This window comes from Schistocerca cancellata, unplaced genomic scaffold (assembly GCF_023864275.1).
Source record: "Schistocerca cancellata isolate TAMUIC-IGC-003103 unplaced genomic scaffold, iqSchCanc2.1 HiC_scaffold_782, whole genome shotgun sequence".
NCBI lineage: Eukaryota > Metazoa > Arthropoda > Insecta > Orthoptera > Acrididae > Schistocerca > Schistocerca cancellata.
Window position 1 is genome coordinate 1,380,316 of NW_026046793.1, and position 25,184 is coordinate 1,405,499.

At 37.9% G+C, this 25,184-nt stretch overlaps 2 protein-coding genes and 1 long non-coding RNA gene across 8 annotated transcripts in view; 1 reads left to right on the forward strand and 2 right to left on the reverse strand.

The window, feature by feature from the left end:
- Positions 1-25,184, forward strand: part of LOC126143121 (disks large homolog 5-like) — an 886,848-nt gene that overhangs the window by 639,789 nt on the left and 221,875 nt on the right. Inside the window, exons 8-10 of one of the 6 annotated variants that reach the window (XM_049915304.1) lie at positions 6,242-6,407; positions 6,620-6,785; positions 11,313-11,617. The exons of the other annotated variants lie outside the window; for them this stretch is intronic. Of the exons in view, the coding sequence (XP_049771261.1) occupies positions 6,242-6,407; positions 6,620-6,785; positions 11,313-11,439 (459 nt within the window). The 3' untranslated portion in view covers positions 11,440-11,617. Of the gene's footprint in view, positions 1-6,241; positions 6,408-6,619; positions 6,786-11,312; positions 11,618-25,184 lie in introns of those variants that run through there. 6 annotated transcript variants of the gene reach the window in all.
- The window catches only part of LOC126143152 (uncharacterized), a 189,889-nt gene that overhangs the window by 90,233 nt on the left and 74,472 nt on the right, over positions 1-25,184 (reverse strand). The gene's annotated exons all lie outside the window — the stretch shown is intronic.
- The window catches only part of LOC126143143 (uncharacterized), a 242,246-nt gene that overhangs the window by 84,676 nt on the left and 132,386 nt on the right, over positions 1-25,184 (reverse strand). The gene's annotated exons all lie outside the window — the stretch shown is intronic.

Here is a 25,184-nt window from a genome sequence, read left to right on the forward strand (position 1 = left end):
ACGCGCTACATTTGCAACTAGCACTGATTATCAGCAACTTACCAAACTACGCTGTGGTGGTATACATAAAAAAAAAACTTTCAGGGTTTCTCTTCAAAATGACATGTATAATATCTGTCCAATGTTTGGTTCTTGTGCAATAAATAATTGAGTGTTCCCGGACTATATGTACACCCTGTACATGTTGTAGGAAGCAATATACTAGTAACTCTTCTAGGAATGATAATTAATTGAAACCCTCAGCTCCCGACAGGTGTTGTTGATATACGTGGATGGGGACAGCTGAAAATGTGTTCCCCGACCGGGACTTGAACCCAGGATCTCCTGCTTACATGGCAGACGCTCTATCCGTCTGAGCCACCGAGGGTACAGACGAATAGTGCGACTGCAGGGACTTATCCCTTGCACGCTTCCCGTGAGACCCACATTCCCAACTGTCCACCGTCTATATACGTAATGTACCTAATAGATATTTGCCCTTCCACTCATTACTCGCGCACACCAAGTTGTCTATTCCCATAAGAGTTCAGGCAACCTGTGCGCATTTGCACAGACGAACGTCAATGGCTGGATAGCCTTTAACTATATATATGAAGATAGTAATTGTTCTCGAAAGAACAGATACCATTGATCACCGTGCAGCTTCTCTAGAATAAATGATAATTAATTAAAACCCTTATCTGCTGACAGGTGTTGTTGATATACCTCGATGGGGACAGCTGAAAATGTGTGTGTGTGTGCCATGTAAGCAGGAGATCCCGGGTTCGAGTCCCGGTCGGGGGGCACATTTTCAGCTGTCCCCATCGAGGTATATCAACACCTGTAGGCAGCTGAAGGTTTCAAGTATCATTCATTCTAGAGAAGCTGCACAGTCATCAATGGTATCTGTTCTCTCAAGTACAATTACTATCTTCATATATATATTCTAGGAATGTACGCTCTTGGAAGTTTTGACAGTAAAGAGCACAGTGGTGCAGAATGCTTCTCTTGCAGCGTCGCTCTGGGATTAGCTGAGCATCATCTTCACTCTCTTACTAAATGAACCTTTAACGAAATGTGCTGCTCTTCTTTGAATGCCCTTGTTCTTGTGTCTTTCCTGTCTGATACAGAAACCAGCCTGATGAGGTTCATAAAGTATTGGTTGAACAAGGGTTTTGTAAGCTGCCTGCATTGTGGGTTGCCTCCATCTCCACAGGATCTTCCAATGAGTCTGTTTGGTGTCAGCCGCAGCAATAAGTTTCATGTGTTCATTCCACTTTAAACTGCTCCATACGTACATTCCTAGATGTTTTATGGGAGTGATTGCATCCAGTGAGTGTTCTGCAGTTGTTCAGCCATATAGCAGTGGGTCTTCCTGCCTATTTATTTGCAATTCATTAAATTTGTTTTACGTTGAGGGTCACCTGCCAATCCCTGCACCAAGCATTGATCATTTGCAGATTGTGTTGGATTTCGATTCAATTTCCTAGTGTTGCAACATCTCTGTACACAACAGTATTTTCCATGAATATCTTCATGGTACTTTCAACATTAGGACATTTATGTATTGTACATCTGAAGGTTTCTCTCTATTGAAAATGACATGTTGTTTTCTGTTACCTAGAAAATCTTCAGTCCAATCACTCAGCTTGTCCAATATTCCATATGCTCCTGTTTTGTTGTCAAAGGTATGAAATTGTGTCGAACACATTCCGGAAGCTGAGAAAATGTTTTTTTCCCCTTTAAAATTCATTTTTGTAAGTTAGTTTCTGTAGTTGTAAATTATTTTTATTGAGGTTGGATTCCTCTGGAAACCATGTTCTCAACTACCACAGTATTAGTGCTGTAAACAAGAAAAATGGCAGCGTCAGTTGTAAGAGATTTGAAATAATTTATTACAGCAAATTGATTTGTCACCGCATGGCCATTTTCAGTACAAAAATAAGTATTGAAGACTCGTGTAATAAAAGCACATACTAACAACTTCAACATGGCCGTCCGCAGCTTGTGGTCTAATGGCTAGCGTTGCTGCCTCTGGATCACAGAGTCCCGGGTTCGATTCCCGGCTGGTTCGGCCATTTTATCTGCCCAGGCACTGGGTGTTTGTGTTGCGCCATCATTTCAACATCATCATTATTTGTGAACATGGCTAAAATTTGACTGTGTAAAGATTGGGACACTGTACAGGCACTGATGACCGTGCGGTTAATCAGCCCACAAACCAATCATCAACATCCTCCTCATCCAACGTTTATTGTGTGTTGAGGTCATGTTGAAGTTATAATATGTGCTTTTATTGCACAAATTTTAAAACTAATATTTGCACTGAAGAGGGTCCTGTAGTGAATGAAATAGATTTTCTGTAATAAATGATTTCATCTCTCTTAGAATCGAGGCTGCCATTTTTTTTTGATACAGGAGCTATTATTATTATTATTATTATTTCTTTACTTTCTCAGACGTTAAGTCTGGTTAAAAATGGAAAGTGACGCGGACCTTGATCAAGCGTCACTTCCTTTTAACTGTACGATATATTGCATTTAGGAACTTTCGGGTAATTGAACATGTATCAATAATTACGGATTTCTGTAATTGTATATATAAGTTTGGATGTAGCTGTATTGCATTGATGTACTGGTGGATATTGTGTGGTATGACTCCTGTAGTTGATAGTATAATTGGTATAATGTCAACTTTATCCTGATGCCACATGTCCTTGACTTCCTCAGCCAGTTGGATGTATTTTTCAATTTTTTCTCCTGTTTTCTTTTGTATATTTGTTGTATTGGGTATGGATATTTCGATTAGTTGTGTTAATTTCTTCTTTTTATTGGTGAGTATGATGTCAGGTTTGTTATGTGGTGTTGTTTTATCTGTTACAATGGTTCTGTTCCAGTATAATTTGTATTCATCATTCTCCAGTACATTTTGTGGTACATACTTGTATGTGGGAACGTGTTGTTTTATAAGTTTATGTTGTAAGGCAAGCTGTTGATGTATTATTTTTGCTACATTGTCATGTCTTCTGCGGTATTCTGTATCTGCTAGTATTGTACATCCACTTGTGATGTGATCTACTGTTTCTATTTGTTGTTTGCAAAGTCTGTCTTTATCTGTTGTGGTATTGGGACCTTTAATAATATGCTTGCTGTAATATCTGGTGTTTATTATTTGATCCTGTATTGCAATCATGAATCCTTCCATCTCACTGTATATATTGCCTTTTCTTAGCCATGTGTTGGATGCGTCTTGATCGATGTGTGGCTGTGCCATGTAGTGTTTTCTTTCTCCAATTTACTTTTTTTGTATCTGTTGATGTTATGTGATCTAAAGGATTGTAGAAGTGGTTATGAAATTGCAGTGGTGTAGCCAATGTATTTATATGAGTGATTGCTTTGTGTATTTTGCTAGTTTCTGCTCGTTCTAGAAAGAATTTTCTTAAATTGTCTACATGTCCGTAATGTAGGTTTTTTATGTCAATAAATCCCCTTCCTCCTTCCGTTTTGCTTAATGTGAATCTTTCTGTTGCTGAATGTATGTGATGTATTCTATATTTGTGGCATTGTGATCGTGTAAGTGTATTGAGTGCTTCTAGGTCTGTGTTACTCCATTTCACTACTCCAAATGAGTAAGTCAATATTCGTATAGCATAAGTATTTATAGCTTTTGTCTTGTTTCTTGCTGTCAATTCTGTTTTCAGTATTTTTGTTAGTCTCTGTCTATATTTTTGTTTTAGTTCTTCTTTAATATTTGTATTATCTATTCCTATTTTTTGTGTGTATCCTAGATATTTATAGGCATCTGTTTTTTCCATTGCTTCTATGCAGTCGCTGTGGTTCTCCAATATGCAATCTTCTTGTTTAGTGTGTTTTCCCTTGACAATGCTATTTTTCTTAAATTTGTCTGTTCCAAAAGCCATATTTATATATCATTGCTGAATACTTCTGTTATCTTTAGTAATTGGTTGAGTTGTTGATTGGTTGCTGCCAGTAGTTTTAGATCATCCATGTATAGCAAAGGTGTGATTTTGTGCAGGTATGTTCCAGTAACATTGTATCCATAATATGTATTATTTAGCATGTTGGATAGTGGGTTCAGAGCAAGGCAGAACCAGAAAGGACTTAATGAGTCTCCTTGGTATATTCCACACTTAATCTGTATTGGCTGTGATGTGTGATTATTTGAATTTGTTTGGATATTAAGTATAGTTTTCCAATTTTTCATTTCTATGTTTAGGAACTGTATCAATTTAGGATCTACTTTGTATATTTCCAATATTTGTAGTAACCATGAATGGGGTACACTATCAAAAGCTTTTTGGTAATCAATGTATGCGTAGTGTAGCGACCTTTGTTTAGTTTTAGCTTGATATGTCACCTCTGCATCTATTATCAGTTGCTCTTTACATCCTCGAGCTCCTTTGCAACAGCCTTTTTGTTCTTCATTTATAATTTTGTTCTGTGTTGTATGTGTCATTAATTTCTGTGTAATGACTGAAGTTAATATTTTGTATATTGTTGGTAGGCATGTTATGGGGCGATATTTAGCTGGGTTTGCTGTGTCTGCTTGATCTTTAGGTTGAAGATAAGTTATTCCATGTGTAAGTGTATCAGGGAATGTGTATGGGTCTGCAATGTAACTGTTAAATAATTTAGTTAGATGTGAATGTGTTGAGGTGAACTACTTTAGCCAGAAATTTGCTATTTTATCTTTTCCAGGGGCTTTCCAATTGTGAGTAGAATTAATTGCTTGGGTGACTTCATGTTGCAAAATTATCACTTCAGGCATTTGTGGTATCATCTTGTATGTGTCTGTTTCTGCTTGTATCCACCGTGCATGCCTGTTATGTTGTACCAGGTTTGACCATATGTTGCTCCAGAAGTGTTCCATGTCTGTTATGTTTGGTGGATTGTCTATTTTAATGTGTGTGTTATCTATTGTCTGGTAAAATTTCTTTTGGTTTGTGTTGAATGTTTGGTTTTGTTTCCTTCTATTTTCACATTTTTTGTATCTTCTAAGTCGTTTGGCCAATGCTTGTAATTTCTGCTTCTTTTCATTTAATTGCTCTATCGCTTCTTGTTGTGAGATTTTACCTAAACTTTTTCGTGTTTTTTTTTTTTCTGACATTTCATTTTTTATAAATTGTGTTAGCTGTCCGATGTCTTTTCTCAGTTTTTCTATTCTGATCGGTAGCCTGTGTTGCCAAGCTGGTTTTGTGGGTTTCTTCTGTGTGTTGGTTGGTTCTGATCTCTGCCTAGTGTGTATATTTAGTGTCGTGAGTGCTCCTATATAAACCAGTAGTTGTAACTCTTCCATAGTTGTGTTTTCATTTATTTTGTTGTGTATGATTGCGTTGGTAGTTTTTATTGTTGTTTCGACTTGTGGGTTATTTGGCAGTCTATGCAAGAATGGTCTAATGTCTGTATTTGTGTCTTTGTATTCTATATATGTCAGCTGAAATTTATCTTCTATATCTAACATGTGTCACTTCGTGTTCTATTTGTGCTTGTTCTGGTGGCTGTCTGAAGATTTTGTTTTCCTCTGATTGTTTAAAATTGATGTGTGTTGTCCTTTGTTTGCTCTGGGATGTTTGAGTCCATTACTGTATTTTCTTCTTCTTCTGATTGCACATTATTTTGTTCCAGTATTTGTTGTACTTGTTGTTTGATGTTTTCTAATTCTGACTGGGGTATCCTGTTATTTTTTATTATTACACGGATCTGATCAGCTAGTCGTTGTTCTGTTAAAAATTTTAATTCTGGGTATCTGGTAATAAATTTTGTGTATACTTGTGATCTGTATCCAGTTGTGTTGGTTCCTAGGTTTTCTTGCTTGGTAATAACAGAACATGAGGTGTCGGTTAACTTCATCTGACCATCTCATCCTCTCTTTGTTTTCCTTCTAGGGTGGTTGCAGGAAGCATATCTTGCAAAACACCTCTATTTGGATTTAAATAATTTTCCAGTTGGCTAGCAGTGTCGTTACCATTGTGCGCGGGCATAGGGTTCAAGCGTCGTCCCCGACCATGACGGCGCTTGTCCGAGGCTTCTTTAGTTCTGTCCTGAACCAACTAATCACACTAGCCCTATTAGTGGTTTGTTCTTTTCGTCGCCTTTTACAACTGGCAGAACATACCGGAGGCCTATTCTTTTCCCGGGCCTCCACGGGATATTATTATTATTATTATTATTATTATTATTTGAGGTGTTAATGACAGAACTGCAATATCCAAATTGTGCCCCCAATCTTTCTTTGATTGCAGTTGCATGAAACCATGGTATCACTGATGAACAGAGATTCTACTTTACAAGAGACATTGGACTTTGGTACAGCATATAATGACTTGTTCTATATACTGGATCTTGTGGCGCAAAAGAGGATGGCAAGACATAGGACACTAAGTTTACCTGAAATGTCTATCCTCGCAGGTAAGAAATGGTAACTTGGAAAAACATTGCAAATAATGATTGGTATTTAGATTTATGTGCCAGAACTTTGTAAGAACTGTGTTCACGATGGTCTGGCTGAATTAATTTCTGCAAAATGCTGCATTTTTAATAAAATAGAACAAAGTGACACCTGTAAAATCATTAGGATGATGAAACTTTGATATGGCTTATGAAACAAAAATAATTTTCAGACGATCCTCGTTTAGAGCATCTCATTGGCATGCACTCAGATGAAACACGTGAATCTGAAAGTTCCAACAAATTCTCAAATACCTGTGAGTGGAATCAACATATGGATGCTTTACTGTCTAATAATGATCAACTGGTTCAATCATTAAGAGACCTCATTGCTGTATGGTGAGTTCCAGCAAATGTATGTTTCTATATTTCAATTGATGTCCAGTGTATAATCTTGATTTAAATAATTGAAAGAACAAAATTCATATCTTCGTGGACTGACTGACTACTATGTTACAGAATATAAAAACTGTAACATACATATTTAGAAGTATTTATTGCAGTGTCATAGTGTAATGTCAGTTTGAAACAGCAAGGTGTGAGGAAGGGACCTCCAGGAGTACGTACATCCTATTTGTTCTACACAAGTATCACACGTTATTACTCTTGCGTTTTGTTTTGGAAGTTTCGATTCGAATTCCTTTGTTCACCAGTTCGTTGTTTTCATTTCTATGAGAGGTATATGTGGCATCTTGAGTGCTCTCACTGTTCATATCATTTACTTGTGATTGGAGTATATTCTTACAACATGACTCGTATTCTATAACCAATGTATAGTATGACAGTTCCCAAGACTACAGGAAGAGAACACACACACAATCATTAAACCGTCCAGTAGAGCTCAGATGCTGCTTACGGTTGCCACACCAGGGAAGGTTTGGGACGTTTACCATTTGTAATTTTGGTTCCAGGGTTCCCTAAATGAGTTAGACTGTGTCTGCTTTCCTAACTACTGATACAAAGACCCAACTGCAAGATGAGATCTATAGGTAGCACATTTCTCAACACTTTATTGCAGTAGACTGTGCGGAAAATGTCTCAAAGAGATCTTTTGCAGTGTATGTTAACTCTGCTGCAATCTTAAAGGTTTTGCAGTTTTTGATCCTGAATTACACATTTAATGCTCATTGCATGTATTCAATCTATATGTGTGATAAAATAGTGGTGTTACTTTTAATCACATGTCGTGTGCTGTGTTTGACTGACAGAAGCAAACTAAGTGCCGAATTTGAATTGAAATGTATGCGAAGATAATGTGCCTTTTTTTTTACTCGTGCTTTTGTATAATGAAATGTGCAGATTGGTATCCCACATTAAAGATCTGTCCTAAACACATTATTTCCAGTATCGTTTGTTAAAATAGTCTCAGGAAAAGTGGCATAGGTAGCAAGCTATTACCATTACAGGTATATTGTTCTGTTGGAATTACGTGTACCCTTACCTGGATCTGCACTGTTTATAGTTCTCAGTTGTTATTCAGGTATGGTCTGGATGCACAACTTACCTCACTTTCACCCTGGACCCATATTCCAAATATTTGTCTGATACACAGCACATTCTATTCATATTTTGCTATTCTGACTCACAATATGTACACTTATTTGTAAGAAAATAAAATTCTCAAGAACTCTGGTACAATACACTCAGAAGAAGAAACTTGCTAATAATGCATTTGAATCTCCCAAATGCTGTCAATGAGTGAGGAAATTCTCAGCAAGTAGCAACTGAAGGTAACAGGACATGTTTCACATGCATCTTTTATGAAGCTCTGGTTAGATGGTCCTACTTGTGTGAACATGTGCTAGTGCTTTCCGAGACATTTACAAACTTTGCATTGCTTCTCTACAGCAGATAGAATTCCCAATTGATATTGTCATTCTACTAAATTTATTCCAAACCATTGTGGCATGGTTGTGCAGCAGCCTTATAATGTGATTAATATTAAAAAACAGTCCCGGCCCACATGTTTGTTCTCAGTGGTTTTTAAACCATCTTCTATGGTTTGCTTCCTGTTAGGTTACCATTTAACCTAATAATTCCATAACTCTCTCTCTCTCTCTCTTTTTCTTTCTTTCCAGCTCCACACTGGTGGCATCTTCTACATGGTTGAGAAAAACCTGGGTATTTAGGAAAAACTCGGTGGATAAATTATTTATTTTTTTTTGCCATTTTTTTTCATATTGGTAATAAAGCATCTAAATTTAAAGTCCCATGATTAAGTTATTCACAAGTCTAACCCATTCTAACTTCTGCAGAAAAGATAATTTACATGTAAAAGTTAGTTTTATTGATTACCAGCTTAGCATCTGCCGCTTCACTCACTCAGACTGTGTGCTCTGCACAGATTTTTTAAAACTGAATTTTTATGTTGTTCACAAATTGCACTAACTTCTAAACTTTTCATGCAAATTAAGGCCATAGAAGCATGGTCTTTCCCAAATGTACTTCTTACCAAAAAGTGATTCTTTTAGCTGGAGTCAAAGATGGGCATTAATCATGCCTTTTGCATTCTTGTGGAGACATTTCCATAGAAATGTTCATCCCTAAAACACATTTTTTATATGTAACTGATAAGTGAAATACCAATTTTCATATTTTTAACGTTAAAATGTTTTTTAATACAAGAAAATATTTTCTTACACACTTTTATCTCTCGTTTCATTCCCTAAGGAGTTGAATTTCCAGCAACAGTGTAACAGCTAGTTTTTTTATTTCTAACTGAGAAGCCAAATTGCAGTTTTGAGATTTAGCTTTAAAATATCTTCATAATGAAATATTTGCATAAACAATCTCATTCTCTGTTTCACCACATTAGCATTGTAATTTCCAAAAACACTAACACGACTTTTTTAAAAATGTCTATAACCAAGAAGACAAATACCAATTTTCATAGCTGTAGCTTCAAAGAAACTTCAGTTCTTTAGAGCTATCTTCGAAATCGACTTAATAGCTAATATTTTCAAAAAGCTTTCCTTCTATTATGCGTGGGATTTCAAAAATCCCTTCCTAAACAATGGCTTCAGTATAAGATCGACAGTCTCTCCAGATTTAAAGATCCTGTCTTTGGCAGTTTGGTTTGGGTGTGATGAGTCATTCACGACATTGCGTTTTATATGTATGATAGATAGATTGTAATTTAGAGAGAAACCTTCAAATCATTTGGATAAAGATGTATAAGTAATAGCTAGATTCCTTACAGTTTGATGCAGGATACAAATTCATCTGTGCAAAATAGCTCAGTCAGAGCAAATTTTCAAAGGATAGAAAACCCAGGATGGAACATGGACAATATGAAAGGAGATAGTGCTGCTCACCACACACAGCAGGCATTGAGTGGCTGGCAACAGATGATTGCTGGGAGGACTGTTGCCAGCTTTCCATGGGAACTACTGGTGGAAACTACAGTATGATTAAAATTATGTGTTAGTTGACACTTCTGGCTTTGTATTTGCTTTCCTGAAATAGGAGTGCTCAATGTCACACACATTCACTGTTGCCAAACTGCCACAGCAATTGGTTCATTTCCAAGTGCTTGTCTGGCTTTCTTTCTTGACGATGTTTTCAGATCCCGAATCCTGAGTCTGGCCCTCTTGTTTTGTATTTCAGTATACCTGATACACAAGGCGCAATTCAGCGTTACATATACAGTTTTTATAATCCTAGAGACGAGCTTATGTTAGACGAGCTTCGCATGACATTGCATGAAGCAGAATTTTAATCTATTTGCACTTGTTTTTCTTCCTATTATTCCCTTTTCATTGAAATCTGCTTGTGCTGTCTATAACCTGCAACTGAGTGCCAAACAGGACTGCTCAATGGTTGGTAATACGGCAGCTGGTGTAGGCAGTGAGAGGATGGTTTCAGATAATCAGTCAGAGAGAGAACTTACAATTTGCTTTTAGCACTGCAACTGAAGTTTTTCGGTCTCAGAGTTTGCTTGTAGAGGTTAACTCTAATAGCCGTGAAAAAAGTGATTGTGATTTTTTACTTCTGCTGTAGATTGTTGACTGCCACTTTGTTGGCTACATTGCAAATCATTAGGTTTTGTTTAGTTTAGGACACAAGTTTAAATTCAGGGCTGTACAATGATCCTTCTGGCGCAATTAAGTCGTGTGTCACTTAAAATCGGCTGTGGACAGATCATCTCCTATTGCTGTCTTATCTCGTGCCAACCGCTTCAGACATTGCTCTACATTACACAATAACAGCATTCGAGAAGCGAGCCCGCCGTGTTTCTGTGCCGCCTGTAACAGAGCGGTAGCCGGCAACAGATGTGGCAAAACTGTAGCAGCAAGTGACAGACGTCAACTATTGAGTAATTGTGATCGGAGCATAGTCGTCTGTAGAGCACTGACAACATGGAGGTACTGTGTACGTGCGGAAAGCAGGTGCACCAAGTCAGTTGCAACTGTCAGTGATCTCCTCTCGCGACTCCACTGTAGTTGATTACTGTGAAATTTGGTCGATTTTCCTCACCGAACATGAATATGTATCCATCTTAAGTGCTTATGCATTCGTACTTGTTATTCATTATAGGAATTAGATAGTGTTTAGACTTAATGGACATGTTAATCTACTGACAGTCTGTTTGAAACAGTAGATGAATGTTATCAGTTTATTAAATATGTGATTCCCTTTCTAGTGAACTGACTATCCAATAAAAAATTCATGTACATGTGAGTTAATGCCTGATCTTATTTGTCCTTATTGTTACATGTGTAGCTGGATATCAGTGTCATAAGTCTCTTTCTGCCAGTGATGTCCTGTGAATCTGTGCTTGTAGTTCTTTGCTGATTGTATCACTTACATCCACTGTCTGTTGCTGTGGGTAATCAACACAAAAAGCACTTTATTTCTATATTTTAGGTGGCAACAACCATTTGAGACAGGTGTTCCAGAAGATATGGTTGTAAATGGAAAGAACATATTGCAGCATACAGCTCACTGGGATCGTGTAACAGCTTTCGTGGAAAGAAAGCAAATGAAGGAATAAGTTGTGGGGAAATCATATTTGAAAATTAGGATTTACAAATTTATTTATAGATAACATCATATTGTTTTAATACTTGACAAAAGCTATGTTGCTCTGTTAACTTGCAAGAACCTGGTTGAGTTATAGGTTTTTACACGTTTATCTGTGCAATATGTAAATTAAAATAAACTACTTTCTTCATATACTACTACAAAGTAATGGTCTTTGCAATGCACCGATGCACAACTGTGATTTCATATATGTAAGTATCTGAGTATGTGGCACTGCCTGTGTATGCAACCCCCCCCCCCCCAACCGATTATGCTCCCACCCCTCTCCGTCCATCTGTCGCCTCCACCTCGTCCATGTCTGCCCCCTCCCTTCCCTCTATGGTACATTCAGCAGCAAATGTGAATACTGTCTGCTAAATGTGTTGGTAATAGAGTTAGCAGCAAAGTAGTAATAAATTTAAACATCATCCCTGATGTGACATTTTAACTGCATGAACTGCAAAATGTACTATGTGATAACTTTTTTCGTCTCGTAATTTTGTGAGGGCTGCAAGTCAGAAAAAAATTGAGTAACGGTTTGAAATTAAGGATAAAGTTGGTTGCAAGTCACTAAGTACTCCCGTTGGCAAATACTGGATAGCAATCATAGTAGCTACATGCTATGCAACAAATAGTTTGGAAGTATGGATTAAACACATCGAAGATTGTATAAGCACTGTATTCGTTTCTTTCAATTTTATCAAGTAGCACAAATTGATTAACACAAGCATTTTCTCAAAAATGATAAAGTTCTAAAGTGAAAGAGTAAATACTTCCCCTAATTCACGTAAGGTTCTTAAAGTCGGTAAGTATCTTGTACTGTAAACTTTGTAAATAAGGCTTGTCCTTCCTCAGGATTTGAGCTATCTTGTTATCAAGTTTTATGAAATCTGTTCAGCTATTTAGTTATAATAAATTTAAACGTCATGCATGATGTGACCATTTTTCCATCTCAATGTGTATGGCATTTTACTCCTGAACTGTAATAGGTAGGTGGTTCTTACCCACACAGCAATTGTTGCCTGACAGTAAGGGACGTGTGTACCAAATTTGGTTGAAACTGATCCAGTGGTTTAGGAGATGTGGAATATACATATGTGTATACATAAGTTTTTGTAATATGGATGGATTATCTAAAGTTTAAAACTTTAGAGGTTGTAACTTTTCCCCGTCAAATAAATTGATAGGCTCAGCAGAACAAAACTTTGAAACTCTCTGTAACTGTTTCACTAAAATTTTGGATGGTGTAAGAGCTGAAGTGCTAAACCACTTGATTTCCCCAACTGTATTAAAGAGAATTTCAAATGACCATTGTTGTTTTTCTGACTACTGTGTAATATGAAAAAAATTAGTATCCTGATAAATTTTTAATTGTAATGTGAAAATAATTGGTTCAAAATGGTTCAAATGGCTCTGAACACTATGGGACTTAACAAAATAATTGAGAGACTTTCTAATGTAATAAAACAACTGTTTATCCTAAACATGAATACAACAGTAGCGCTGGTCGATTTTGCCAATGTGGCCTCTCTGTCTGTAACAAGTAAGTATACTCACCATTTTTCAGAATTTGTAATATTAATATGGAAGTTACAAAATTCCTCAGTTTGAAAATAACAGTTAAAATAAAATTTTTTGTGTCGTCTCATTCTCACGGTAGGCACATACCGTGGGAAGCAAGGAGGGGATATTGTTTGGTGGCCGGTATCCTCTTCTATAATACAAACTGTGTGCAAGTATTAGTTGGGTTCTTTACTCAAAAGAATAGAAAATTACTCAACTCAAGATAGTCCAGGTGTTGTGGTACAAGCTCTCCATAGTAGTCCACATTAGCCTCGCTGCTGGTGACGTGAAAGTACGCTATATACACTGCTCTGGTCACTAGGTAGAGGCTGAGCTAAGTCAGTTTCTTTTCCAGAAAGGCATTTTCAGTGGAAAACACTATATATACTTTCACTAACGAAATATTAAATGCTCTGAATAACTGGAAGTCACCCGTTGGGATTTTTTGTGATCTCTCAAAGGCTTTTGATTGTGTAAATCATGGAATACTTCCAGATAAGCTCAAGTACTGTGGTATGAATGGGACAGCGCTCAAATAGTTTAAATCATACCTAACTGGAAGAGTGCAGAAAGTTGAAATAAGCAGTTCACATAATATGCAGAAAAACTGGTGGTTCCTCAAACTGGGGAACAATCAAGAATGGGGCGCCGCAAGGTTCGGTCTTGGGTCCTCTGCTGTTCTTAATATATTTAATGACTTTCCATTCTATATTCATGAAGATGCGGAGCTGATACTTCTGCCGATGATACAAGTATAGCTATCGCACGCAACAGACAAGAATTAAGTGGTGAAATTGTAAACGATGTTTTTCAGAAAATCATGGTTCTCTGCAAATGGGGTCTCATTAAACTTTGGCAAAACATAGTACATACAGTTCCACACAGTAAATGGAATGACACCATTAATAAATATAGACTTTGATCGGAAATCTGTAGCTAAGGTAGAATATTTAAAATTTCTAGGTGTATTCATTGATGAGGGGTTGAACTAGAAAACACACACACTGAAGATCTGCTGAAACGTTTGAGTTCAGCTACTTACGCTATTAGGGTCATTGCAAATTTTGGGGATATACATCTTACCACGCCTATTTTCATTCTTTGCTTTTGTATGGCATCATATTCTGGGGTAACTCATAATTGAGTAAAAGAGTGTTCATTGCACAAAAGCGTGTAATCAGAATAATTGTTGGAGCTCATCCAAGATCATCCTGCAGACACTTACTTAAAGAGCTAGAGATCTTCACTGTAGGCTTACAATATATAGTGTGTGTGTGTGTGTGTGTGTGTGTGTGTGTGTGTGTGTGTGTGTGTGTGTGTGTGTGTGTACCTGTCCTTTCTTCCCTCTAAGGTAAGTCTTTCCGCTCCCGGGATTGGAATGACTCCTTACCCTCTCCCTTAAAACCCACATCCTTTCGTCTTTCCCTCTCCTTCCCTCTTTCCAGATGAAGCAACCGTTTGTTGCGAAAGCTTGAATTTTGTGCGTATGTTTGTGTTTGTTTGTATGTCTATCGACGTTGGGACCTTGCTTGTACAATTAATAAGAAAAATTAGTTTTTGTTGACACTGAGAAGACCAGAAAAGTTAAAATGAAGAGTTGGAACATATTTTCCATTGACTAGAGAAATTAAGTCATTATTTTTGTTAGATATTTCTGTTGATATTTTGGAGGCTTGCACAGCTTTCCAGTAACAAATGATTTTCTATTTTCTAGCAGATTATATTTTTGTATTTCATGAATATCTCCTCAGTTTACTCTGCCTTTCATGGTTTGACTCAATTTTCTTTCTGTCGACTTCTCTTTGGAATATTTTTGCGGCTTGATAATCTTCACTAAAAAAATTTTACAATTACTTGAAGTGGTCTTCATGAATCATGAACTGTTTTAAATTTTCAACAGGATTTTTTAAGATCTCTGTTCATCATGAAATGCTTCTCTAGTTTACTCAAAAGGTTTTTAAAATCAGTGAAATCGTATGATGATGCAAAGACATCATGAAATTGTGGATTTGTCTTCATGCTTGTAATCTACTGAACAGTGATGTGAAACAGACATTGCTTCCTCACTTCATGTCCATTTCATTTGGCAAATATACTCATCTCCATTTCTTGTATGCTCTTTCATGAAGTATTTAGTTTTTTAAAGGAGAGAATTGTCTGAGTAAAATATAAAGTCTGCAGAATCTCCTACATGTGAATTGACCATCTTTACAATAAATTTGTACATGGGTGTTGAAATTTCCCTTCACTTCCATCTTCCACGTGCCACATACAGCAAGTTCCTTGTTTCACTTTATAGTCAAATATTGTGATATTGTAAGTTCTGCAAACTCACTTGAATCTGTGTTGGCCACAAAGATTTATTGAATTTAATTTTGAATACTTTTTTAAATGTAGAGAGATTAGCATTGTCTCCATAGATAACTGCTATAGTTCTTCCTCCTATAAACTTGTGCGACTTCTGTGTTGGTAGATAACGATTCTCAATGCATGGGACTGATTTAATAGGTGTGTGCATGTAATTTTTAGCATTGCCGCCAACTGAGAAAGGATTATCTTGTTTGTCCTGAAGATCTACTGCAGATTCACCTTTAATTTTTTCAAAGTTGAATTGTCAGTTAATATCACAGCATGCATGTAATACAAACTTTGACACTCAGTTGTTGTCCGTTATTTCAAAAATATAAACAAGGGTTATCCTTTGTCTTTCTTAGGATACTTCTACTGATGTTTTATTTCAACAGTAGGGCCTACGATATATTCATGTTTGCTCGGACAAATCCTCGGTCTTCCAGTAATTAGAAACCATCAATATTCTGCCCTCTTCTGTAAACAATTTTGAATACAGTTTTACGTGGTTGGCTTAATACTTTTTATATACAAGAACTCTTGGTCTGAAATATTTAATGAACTTTATATATGCTTATGTTTGGAAGGATGGTTTTCTTCTTTCCCTTAGTGTTTACATAATATTTGGCGGCCCAGTTTTTGTCATCATTGATACTAGTTGGAACGAAAAGTTGATCACAATCCATGTGACAGTTCTCTTTCAATAGTTGATGCTCAGAAGTAAAAAAAAGCTTCATGCATTCTGTACTTTTCAGTGGAATCTTGATAGGAGCTCAGTGATTTTAGTCTGCTGTGCATCCTTTTATTGTCACTGTGGTCTCCAAATGAATTGTATTCTTCTTCTGCTGTTGATATATTGGTACACTGAAAGTCGAAATCAGGATCTCCTATTTTGTAATCAGTATTAAAGACTTCTTGGATACTGTTTGGTTGGAAGTGTGTTACTTCATTTCAGTATTTGTCAGTGATATGGCAGAAATTCTTTTCTCAAAAGAATAGAGTTCTGCTCAGTTACGAATTGCAAGTACTGAGCATATTCATAATTGAATATAAGACAAAATTCCACCCTATCAACCTGCTTAATAAAATTAAAGCAAGCATGCTTAACAAAACTTTCAATGTTTTCATCTTTTTCTTTCATCTTAAGCAGTCAATCTGGTTCTTGATGGTCCTCAGTGTTTTGTCCTTGGAAATTAAAACCATTTTTTCAGCCTCTTTTGTAAGGCGTGGGATTGTTGATATGCGTTACGTCTAAAAATGTGAAGAAAGAAAAATAAAAGGAACGTTTCTGTGCGGCAAGTAACATACTTTTGCCTTCCAATTGTAGACACAAAGTTCAAATGGTGTCTCAGCAAGATTATTTGTAGTATCTAACAGTTCTGGGAACATAGTAGTTCACCGTGATGACAAAGGAGGTTGAAACATAATATGTATGAGTGTAGTTTGGTGCAAATTGCATTATTATCTGAGCTTTGGATCACGAAATTTAAATTTCTGTTAAGCACAGGAATCAAAATTTCCTGTAGCACGCAATGTCTAAAGGCATCCAGTAGAGTCGAACAAATGGGTCCAAAGAAACAACTAAGGAGATGGTCTTTCGTGGTTCACTTCTGTCACGTCTGGTCTCATTCCGTGGAACATTGTTCACAGTTCACTTCAGCTAGTCTCGTTCTCTTGCCTCGATCTCACTTGACTGGTTTTGCTCTTTTTTTGTATAGTCACTCATTTGATTTCAATTTTTTTAAATTATGTACTTTATACAAAAATTAACTTGTATGTAATACATATATATTTTTCTGGTAACATGAAGAGAATTCTACATATCTCTCATTTTGATGGACTGCAGAACAACAATTATCAGAGGAAAGTTGTTTTATGTTGACCAATTAAGCGAGCAGCCATTGCTTTTTATTTCATATGTTCTTTCGTTTGTTTGATTTGGCAACTAGTTTTTAAAATAACTTTAATAATTTTTTTAACTGTAGTGTAAAAATGTTTAATGTAAACTTCCAATTTTCACATTATTTCTAAAAATGAAACATGACACTTAATGAGGCTCTTATTTTTCAAGCTGAGCCAGGTAATTTACTACTTTTAATTCAGTAACTAGGTGTAGAATGTTAGCAACTTGACACTGTGAAGAATCTGCCTGAAGCAAGATCAACACATTTCCTCTATCAACCTAGATTGGCAGCCAGGGTATTACACATCAAGGATGATGCTGTAGAAAGTATGTATTGGTCTGCCAAAGTAATTATACCTGAGGTGGCCTTTGAAGCGCTGGTAAAGGGGGGGGGGGATGGGAAAGGAAGAATCAATGGTGGAATATAGGAGAGAAATTGGTGAAAATGAAAAAGGAGGCTTATAATAAATAGCTCAGCACTTGGCTTGATGAAGTCCATAAAACATACGAAGCTAAATAGAAAGAAGCACAAAGGGCCATTACTAAAGCATAAAATGAGGTGTGCTGAAAGTCAGAGAGGATATAAACAAAAACTTAGATGGTAGTAGGGCAAGCAGGGTGTGAAAGGTGGTGGTGGTTCGAAAAGTGCTGAGATTCCTCTGATAAGCTTAGGAGTGGGTTAAGTATTACCAAGCACTGCTCACAGAGAAAAGAAACCAATTTATACAAGACATGTTAAACTTGATGGAAGAAGATAAATATCCATGTCCACGACAGATAACCTCGCAAGAAATTTGTAAAGCTGTGAAGCCTGTGAAAAATGGGAAAGCACTGGGGTCAATTGGAATAAAGCTATAAATAATAAAGGGAGCTCCTAGGGTTGTGTATGATATCCTTGCCGAGTTGAATTATTGGCATGATAAATGAACCTGACACTTGATAGCCAAAGTTCCAGGCCTTCCTCCACAAATCCTCTTACAGATGTTTTAAAACTTAGAAAAAAATACTTAAGTCTGACATTCTGCCAGGAAGTACAAATTTTCGATGCACAATTTCATGTACATAAAAAGTACTACGACCATCGTCTGCACATTCGACCGCAACCGTCGCTTGCTGGGTTTTCGTGTCATATCAGTAACACCGACTCTCATCACCTGTAATGTCGTTGTTCAAAAAGTTTTAATTACTTTCTCTGTTTTCAAGTCCTGACACACATTCATGCGCTTTTTTATTTATTTATTTATTTTTTTCGTGTGGGAATGCGCGACAAATTTAGTGGCAACATGTCGCGTGTGCAAATCCTCACTCAAAATACGCTGGTTACCCTAGGTAAGTGATGGAGTGGGAACTTTTCAAAATATGGTATCTCGTAAATGACTCGCACTAGAATCCTTCAACAAACACCACTGAAACTCCAATTTACTCTACTTTTAGTTTGTTGGTGTCAATGTTCGTTGTTCCATTCAAAAAAAGTGTGTGTTTGTACGAAAAATACACTACCAAGAATTATTACAGACACTCTACGAGCTAACAATACAAGCCTCTGACTAGCAATCCGTTCTGTGGATATCGCACATCAATAGCACTTTCCATTTCTGCAATGTTTGCGGTCCAAGTTTTATATAATTCACTCTGTGTGAATTAAATTTTCTGTGTGCTTCGTATGTTATAACGGTTGAAAAATATCTTGTAAGGGGGCCGGTTGTACAACGCCCGGTTAAGGTTAGCTAACCACGGTATAACTTTGACAGCGCGTTGTACGCATGGAGGTGGAATAAGGGGAGATGCCGCTACAGACTTCCGCTGTACGTTGTTTTGAAGCCAGTGGGTGGGGCCTGCCGCCATCTTGGATCCCCCAAAACAAAAGCAGACGAGTGTTTACAATTGCTTCTTGTTCGCTATTTCTGTCATGTGCACGCGATATTTATTTTATATAGTAAATGTTACACCTGTTTTAGTGAACAACACAGCATAAGGAACGCAACTTTAAACGTTTTTCTGGTCTTAAATGCGTATTCGATACAGTAATACGACACGAAAATATGACGGTTCTGTTCTCAGTACTGTAATTCCTTTTTGTTTATACACTTAGAATAACTATGGAAAGCGTGATTTCGTAATCCATTTGAATTCACTTTCATTGTGTTTGTGTCGATGATTGATAAAGCCAGAACTCCAAAAGCAATGATTGATAGTTTAGAGGCACCGATTTGTAATCGTTGGATAACACAACACTGTGATTAATGTCATTATCTAAATTGCCTGGACTTAGATAGGGAGCTTTGCTTTAACAAATATGTAACCCTTTAAGTACTTATAATTTAACCACTGTAACAGGTGTTCCACACATTTTACTGAAGATTTAATTAACTACATGTAGTTACATTACATTTATATTAAATTATCGCATTTTAAAACATTAGTCCCCATTTCCAGGATATTTCTTGCCAGGACTTTTCAGTTACTTGGGAATAACCAAATAATGAAAACCAAGCTCACCTCCAGAGAGCTCTTTGCGTAGGATTGATAGGAAATCTAAAGTCAAATCATAGAAATAAAACCATACTGTACAAATTTACAGTGCATCAGAATTTCAAGTACTACATATAAGAAAATAACGCTTAAATATGTCCACTTACGAATGAAATGTGATTTGTTTAAACTTTAGATTGCAATTAGAACGATTATTACACCCGTAAGCGATGTAGCCGTCATTTTTTTTTATCAAAACACTTCACGACTACACGGAATCAAACCACCAGAAGCGAATGCTTTGGGGTAGCTAACATGGCGGATCTTCACTTGGGTTGGCTTCAAGTTTGCGACGTCATGACAACTCCTCTTGCCGGCCGTGTGGTTCTAGGCGCTCCAGTCCGGAGCTGCTCTTCTGCTACGGTCGCAGGTTCAAATCCTGCCTCGGGCATGGATGTGTGTGATGTCCTTAGGTTAGTTAGGTTTAAGTAGTTCTAAGTTCTAGGGGACTGATGATGACCACAGCAGTTGAGTCCCGTAGTGCTCAGAGCCATTTGAACAACTCCTCTTATTTTTACCTCCATGGTTGTACGATGCCTTTTTATTCTCTGGTTTGTTAACCCTGGAATAGCGATCTCGTTCAGTTAAGTTGGTAACAGTGGGAGAACACTCAGGGTATTTTCGCGCGTTTTTGAAGTTTATTTACGTCTAGTCATCTGCAAAAAGAGCTCGATTAAAATGAGTGAAAAAATGATCGAGAGCCCAAAACTATTCCCTGGAAGATATATTAAAGCTTGTCGATATCGTTCACGATTTCAGAAGCATAATAGAGAACAAGAAAACGCATGTAGTGAAAAGGTCAGTCAAAACATTTAACTAAGCTTGTGATGTGTGTATAATGAAATATCTCTTGAAACTGGTTAAATGATTGAGTATTCGTTGTTTGACTAATAAGATATCTTTCCAAATTTCAGAACAAAGCATGGGAGAAAGTATGCGATCTCTATAATTAACGATCATCATCATGCAGAACCAGTGATCAGCTGCGACAGAAATATGACACGCTAAAGAAAGAGACCAGAAAATATTGTGCTGCATTAAGGCAGCATAGGCTCCAGATTGGCGGTGGACCTTTTGTCGAACATAAATTTGTAATTGTGTATACAAAAAAACACAATTTAATTAAACTTTCTTCAGATGGCCGCACTAGTCATTTTGATTCTGACGCAACGTTTCTATGTAAGAATATTCCGTCCAATATGGTAGATGATGAATTTTTCGTAGGCAGATAATGTAGTAACTATTTTGAAAGGCAAGCAGCTTTTTGAAATAATGAACGTCATGTCATCTTTTCAGAGACCACCAACAACACAGGCGTCATGGAGTTTAATTTAGAAATTAACATCTGGAATGGAATTTTTTAAATACATTGTGTAATTACTGTGTTATAAAATCTGCAGTGTTTGTTAATCTTGATGATCAGCTGTTTGACCACTGCAGATTTTATAATGACAACACAGTAATTACACAACGTATTTTTCAACCATCCGTGTGTATTACTTTTCTTCCTTCATGATGGTTGAAAAAACCGAATGTACTAGAGAATAAAGTTACAATGTACAGCTGATGGCAAGAAAATGCATTGTTTCAAATACATAACAGCTGTTGACAGCTACCTTATCTCCATCCATCTGGAAGTCATATAAAGTATATACAGATAAACTGAAGGAGAGGTCGAGATGTTTTCAGATGGGCTGGTGTGGATAATACTAATGTTGAGGAACACAACAGCTATGTTCCATAGTTTCCTGATAATATTACTGTGTTCAACGTGGCTTGAGTAAGCGCAAATACACTCCTGGAAATGGAAAAAAGAACACATTGACACCGGTGTGTCAGACCCACCATACTTGCTCCGGACACTGCGAGAGGGCTGTACAAGCAATGATCACATGCACGGCACAGCGGACACACCAGGAACCGCGGTGTTGGCCGTCGAATAGCGCTAGCTGCGCAGCATTTGTGCACCGCCGCCGTCAGTGTCAGCCAGTTTGCCGTGGCATACGGAGCTCCATCGCAGTCTTTAACACTGGTAGCATGCCGCGACAGTGTGGACGTGAACCGTATGTGCAGTTGACGGACTTTGAGCGAGGGCATATAGTGGGCATGCGGGAGGCCGGGTGGATGTACCGACGAATTGCTCAACACGTGGGGCGTGAGGTCTCCACAGTACATCGATGTCGCCAGTGGTCGGCGGAAGGTGCACGTGCCCGTCGACCTGGGACCGGACCGCAGCGATGCACGGATGCACGCCAAGACCATAGGATCCTACGCAGTGCCGTAGGGGACTGCACCACCACTTCCCAGAAAATTAGGGACACTGTTGCTCCTGGGGTATCGGCGAGGACCATTCGCAACCGTCTCCATGAAGCTGGGCTACGGTCCCGCACACCGTTAGGCCGTCTTCCGCTCATGCCCCAACATCGTGCAGCCCGCCTCCAGTGGTGTCGCGACAGGCGTGAATGGAGGGACGAATGGAGACGTGTCGTCTTCAGCGATGAGTCGCTTCTGCCTTGGTGCCAATGATGGTCGTATGCGTGTTTGGCGCCGTGCAGGTGAGCGCCACAATCAGGACTGCATACGACCGAGGCACACAGGGCCAACACCCGGCATCATGGTGTGGGGAGCGATCTCCTACACTGGCCGTACACCACTGGTGATCGTCGAGGGGACACTGAATAGTGCACGGTACATCCAAACCGTCATCGAACCCATCGTTCTACCATTCCTAGACCGGCAAGGGAACTTGCTGTTCCAACAGGACAACGCACATCCGCATGTATCCCGTGCCACCCAACGTGCTCTAGAAGGTGTAAGTCAACTACCCAGCAAGATCTCTGGATCTGTCCCCCATTGAGCATGTTTGGGACTGGATGAAGCGTCGTCTCACGCGGTCTGCACGTCCAGCACGAACGCTGGTCCAACTGAGGCGCCAGGTGGAAATGGCATGGCAAGCCGTTCCACAGGACTACATCCAGCATCTCTACGATCGTCTCCATGGGAGAATAGCAGCCTGCATTGCTGCGAAAGGTGGATATACACTGTACTAGTGCCGACATTGTGCATGCTCTGTTGCCTGTGTCTATGTGCCTGTGGTTCTGTCAGTGTGATCATGTGATGTATCTGACCCCAGGAATGTGTCAATAAAGTTTCCCCTTCCTGGGACAATGAATTCACGGTGTTCTTACTTCAATTTCCAGGAGTGTAGTTCAGACATCAGTGAAGAATGGTGGGATTCAATGTTTTTGCTCTGAAGCAAAAATGGGCCTCTCATCCAAATATATTCACTAAAGGCTGAATTTTTTCTTATTAACTTATAAATAAATAAATAAATAAAAAGTTCTGCGACTGCTGTGGTGTTTACAAAAAGGATCATTTCCAATAGAAAACAGTGTATCAATATTGACGTCATGTCTGAAATTGGGACACTAGCGTTTTATCAAAGCGTTTTGCAACATGAGAATTTACGTTTTTGTTAAAACTGCCATACAAATAGTACCCATAAGTGGTGTGGATTTTCGATTTCGTTAAGTCTATTATGGGACTGTCTTCTAAATAAAACGAGTCAATCCTTTCTACTACTGCAACAACTGTAACACACGCCAGATATGCAAGACTATTTTGGCACGAATAGTCGTTTTAATGTGCCTAATTTAGAGAAATAACACAATGGAATTCATGAAGTACGGAAAGGAAATACATTTTACACAATTTAACAATATTATCTTAGAAAACAGAGAAATAGTTTCACCTGTCCACCCTATGTTTCCAGTTTCTGATGTACAAGATTGAAAAGACGAAGCACGGCTTCCTTTGACAAGCGAAATCTGCATATAAATTCTGAGTCGTCGAATTCATCAAAATAATTTGGGCGGTGTCTCACTTTCTTCACCTTCCTCATTGTTATGAACACTTCAGCCAAAAAATCGTCACCACTGTCTGAATCTATGGGTGTTCCTGCACTCTTTAAAACTTATTCCGTGGTTAAGCTCGCTAACCGGCCAGAAATCACCGCCTAAGCCATCCCCGAGTTTATTCTCAGGTTAGGCGTTAGCCCGGGTTCGTACAAGGCGTTTCTCGCCCTATTCCGGGGTTAGAGCTTAACCGGCTGCTAACTGGGTGTTGTACAACCGCCCCAAGGTGCGCAGTTACTGCGAAAAACAGTTTAGGAAAGCGAAAACTGGGTAATATCATGTGATCATATTCTGTCATCAATGAGTGATGCTGTACTGCAACTTAGCGGGACCACGAAATGTGATGAAGCGATACTAGTTTCATGTATTTTGCTGTTTTCGTATTATAATGCCATTTTAAGGCAACTCTTAGTACGATTTGTTTTACTCACATGTCAGTTAATAACATAGCGATAGTAAAAACCTTCAGGACAACGTAAGGTGAAAGAAAATATCGTGTGTTCATCACAAAGCAATGAATAGGCTAAGAGCTGTGGGCCGATGGTAGTTTCACGTCCTGCTAATACCTGTTTTCCGTCTTCACATTTGTAATAGATTCTGGGACTTTGTTGATATTGTAGTATGAATATGTTCTGAAATATTAGATTTGTGCTCTCTTAGGAATGAACTAATAAACGTGAAACTGCAAAGGCTTTTAAGAATATTTGGTTGTTGCGAGTTATGAAGGTGCAGTTAAGCCAGAAGCTAAGAGGACAGTTAACAGTTTACATGCCAGTGGACCTCTTTTCACCTAACTCAACAGGTGGCACAGAGCACACCTAACTGCCTTTCTTTCTTACTTTCCTTTCTTTCTTACTTTCCTTTCTTTCTTACTTTCCTTTCTTTCTTACTTTCCTTTCTTTCTTACTTTCCTTTCTTTCTTACTTTCCTTTCTTTCTTACTTTCCTTTCTTTCTTACTTTCCTTTCTTTCTTACTTTCCTTTCTTTCTTACTTTCCTTTCTTTCTTACTTTCCTTTCTTTCTTACTTTCCTTTCTTTCTTACTTTCCTTTCTTTCTTACTTTCCTTTCTTTCTTACTTTCCTTTCTTTCTTACTTTCCTTTCTTTCTTACTTTCCTTTCTTTCTTACTTTCCTTTCTTTCTTACTTTCCTTTCTTTCTTACTTTCCTTTCTTTCTTACTTTCCTTTCTTTCTTACTTTCCTTTCTTTCTTACTTTCCTTTCTTTCTTACTTTCCTTTCTTTCTTACTTTCCTTTCTTTCTTACTTTCCTTTCTTTCTTACTTTCCTTTCTTTCTTACTTTCCTTCCTTCCTTCGCTTTCCTTCCCTTTCTTCTGATTTCAAAAATGTTAGCCAATGAGCAACGAATTATGACATCTGCGAGATGCAGATGTGATGTTTAATGGAGATATAATAATGGTGCACAGTGCTACAGACATAAGCCAGATTCACACACG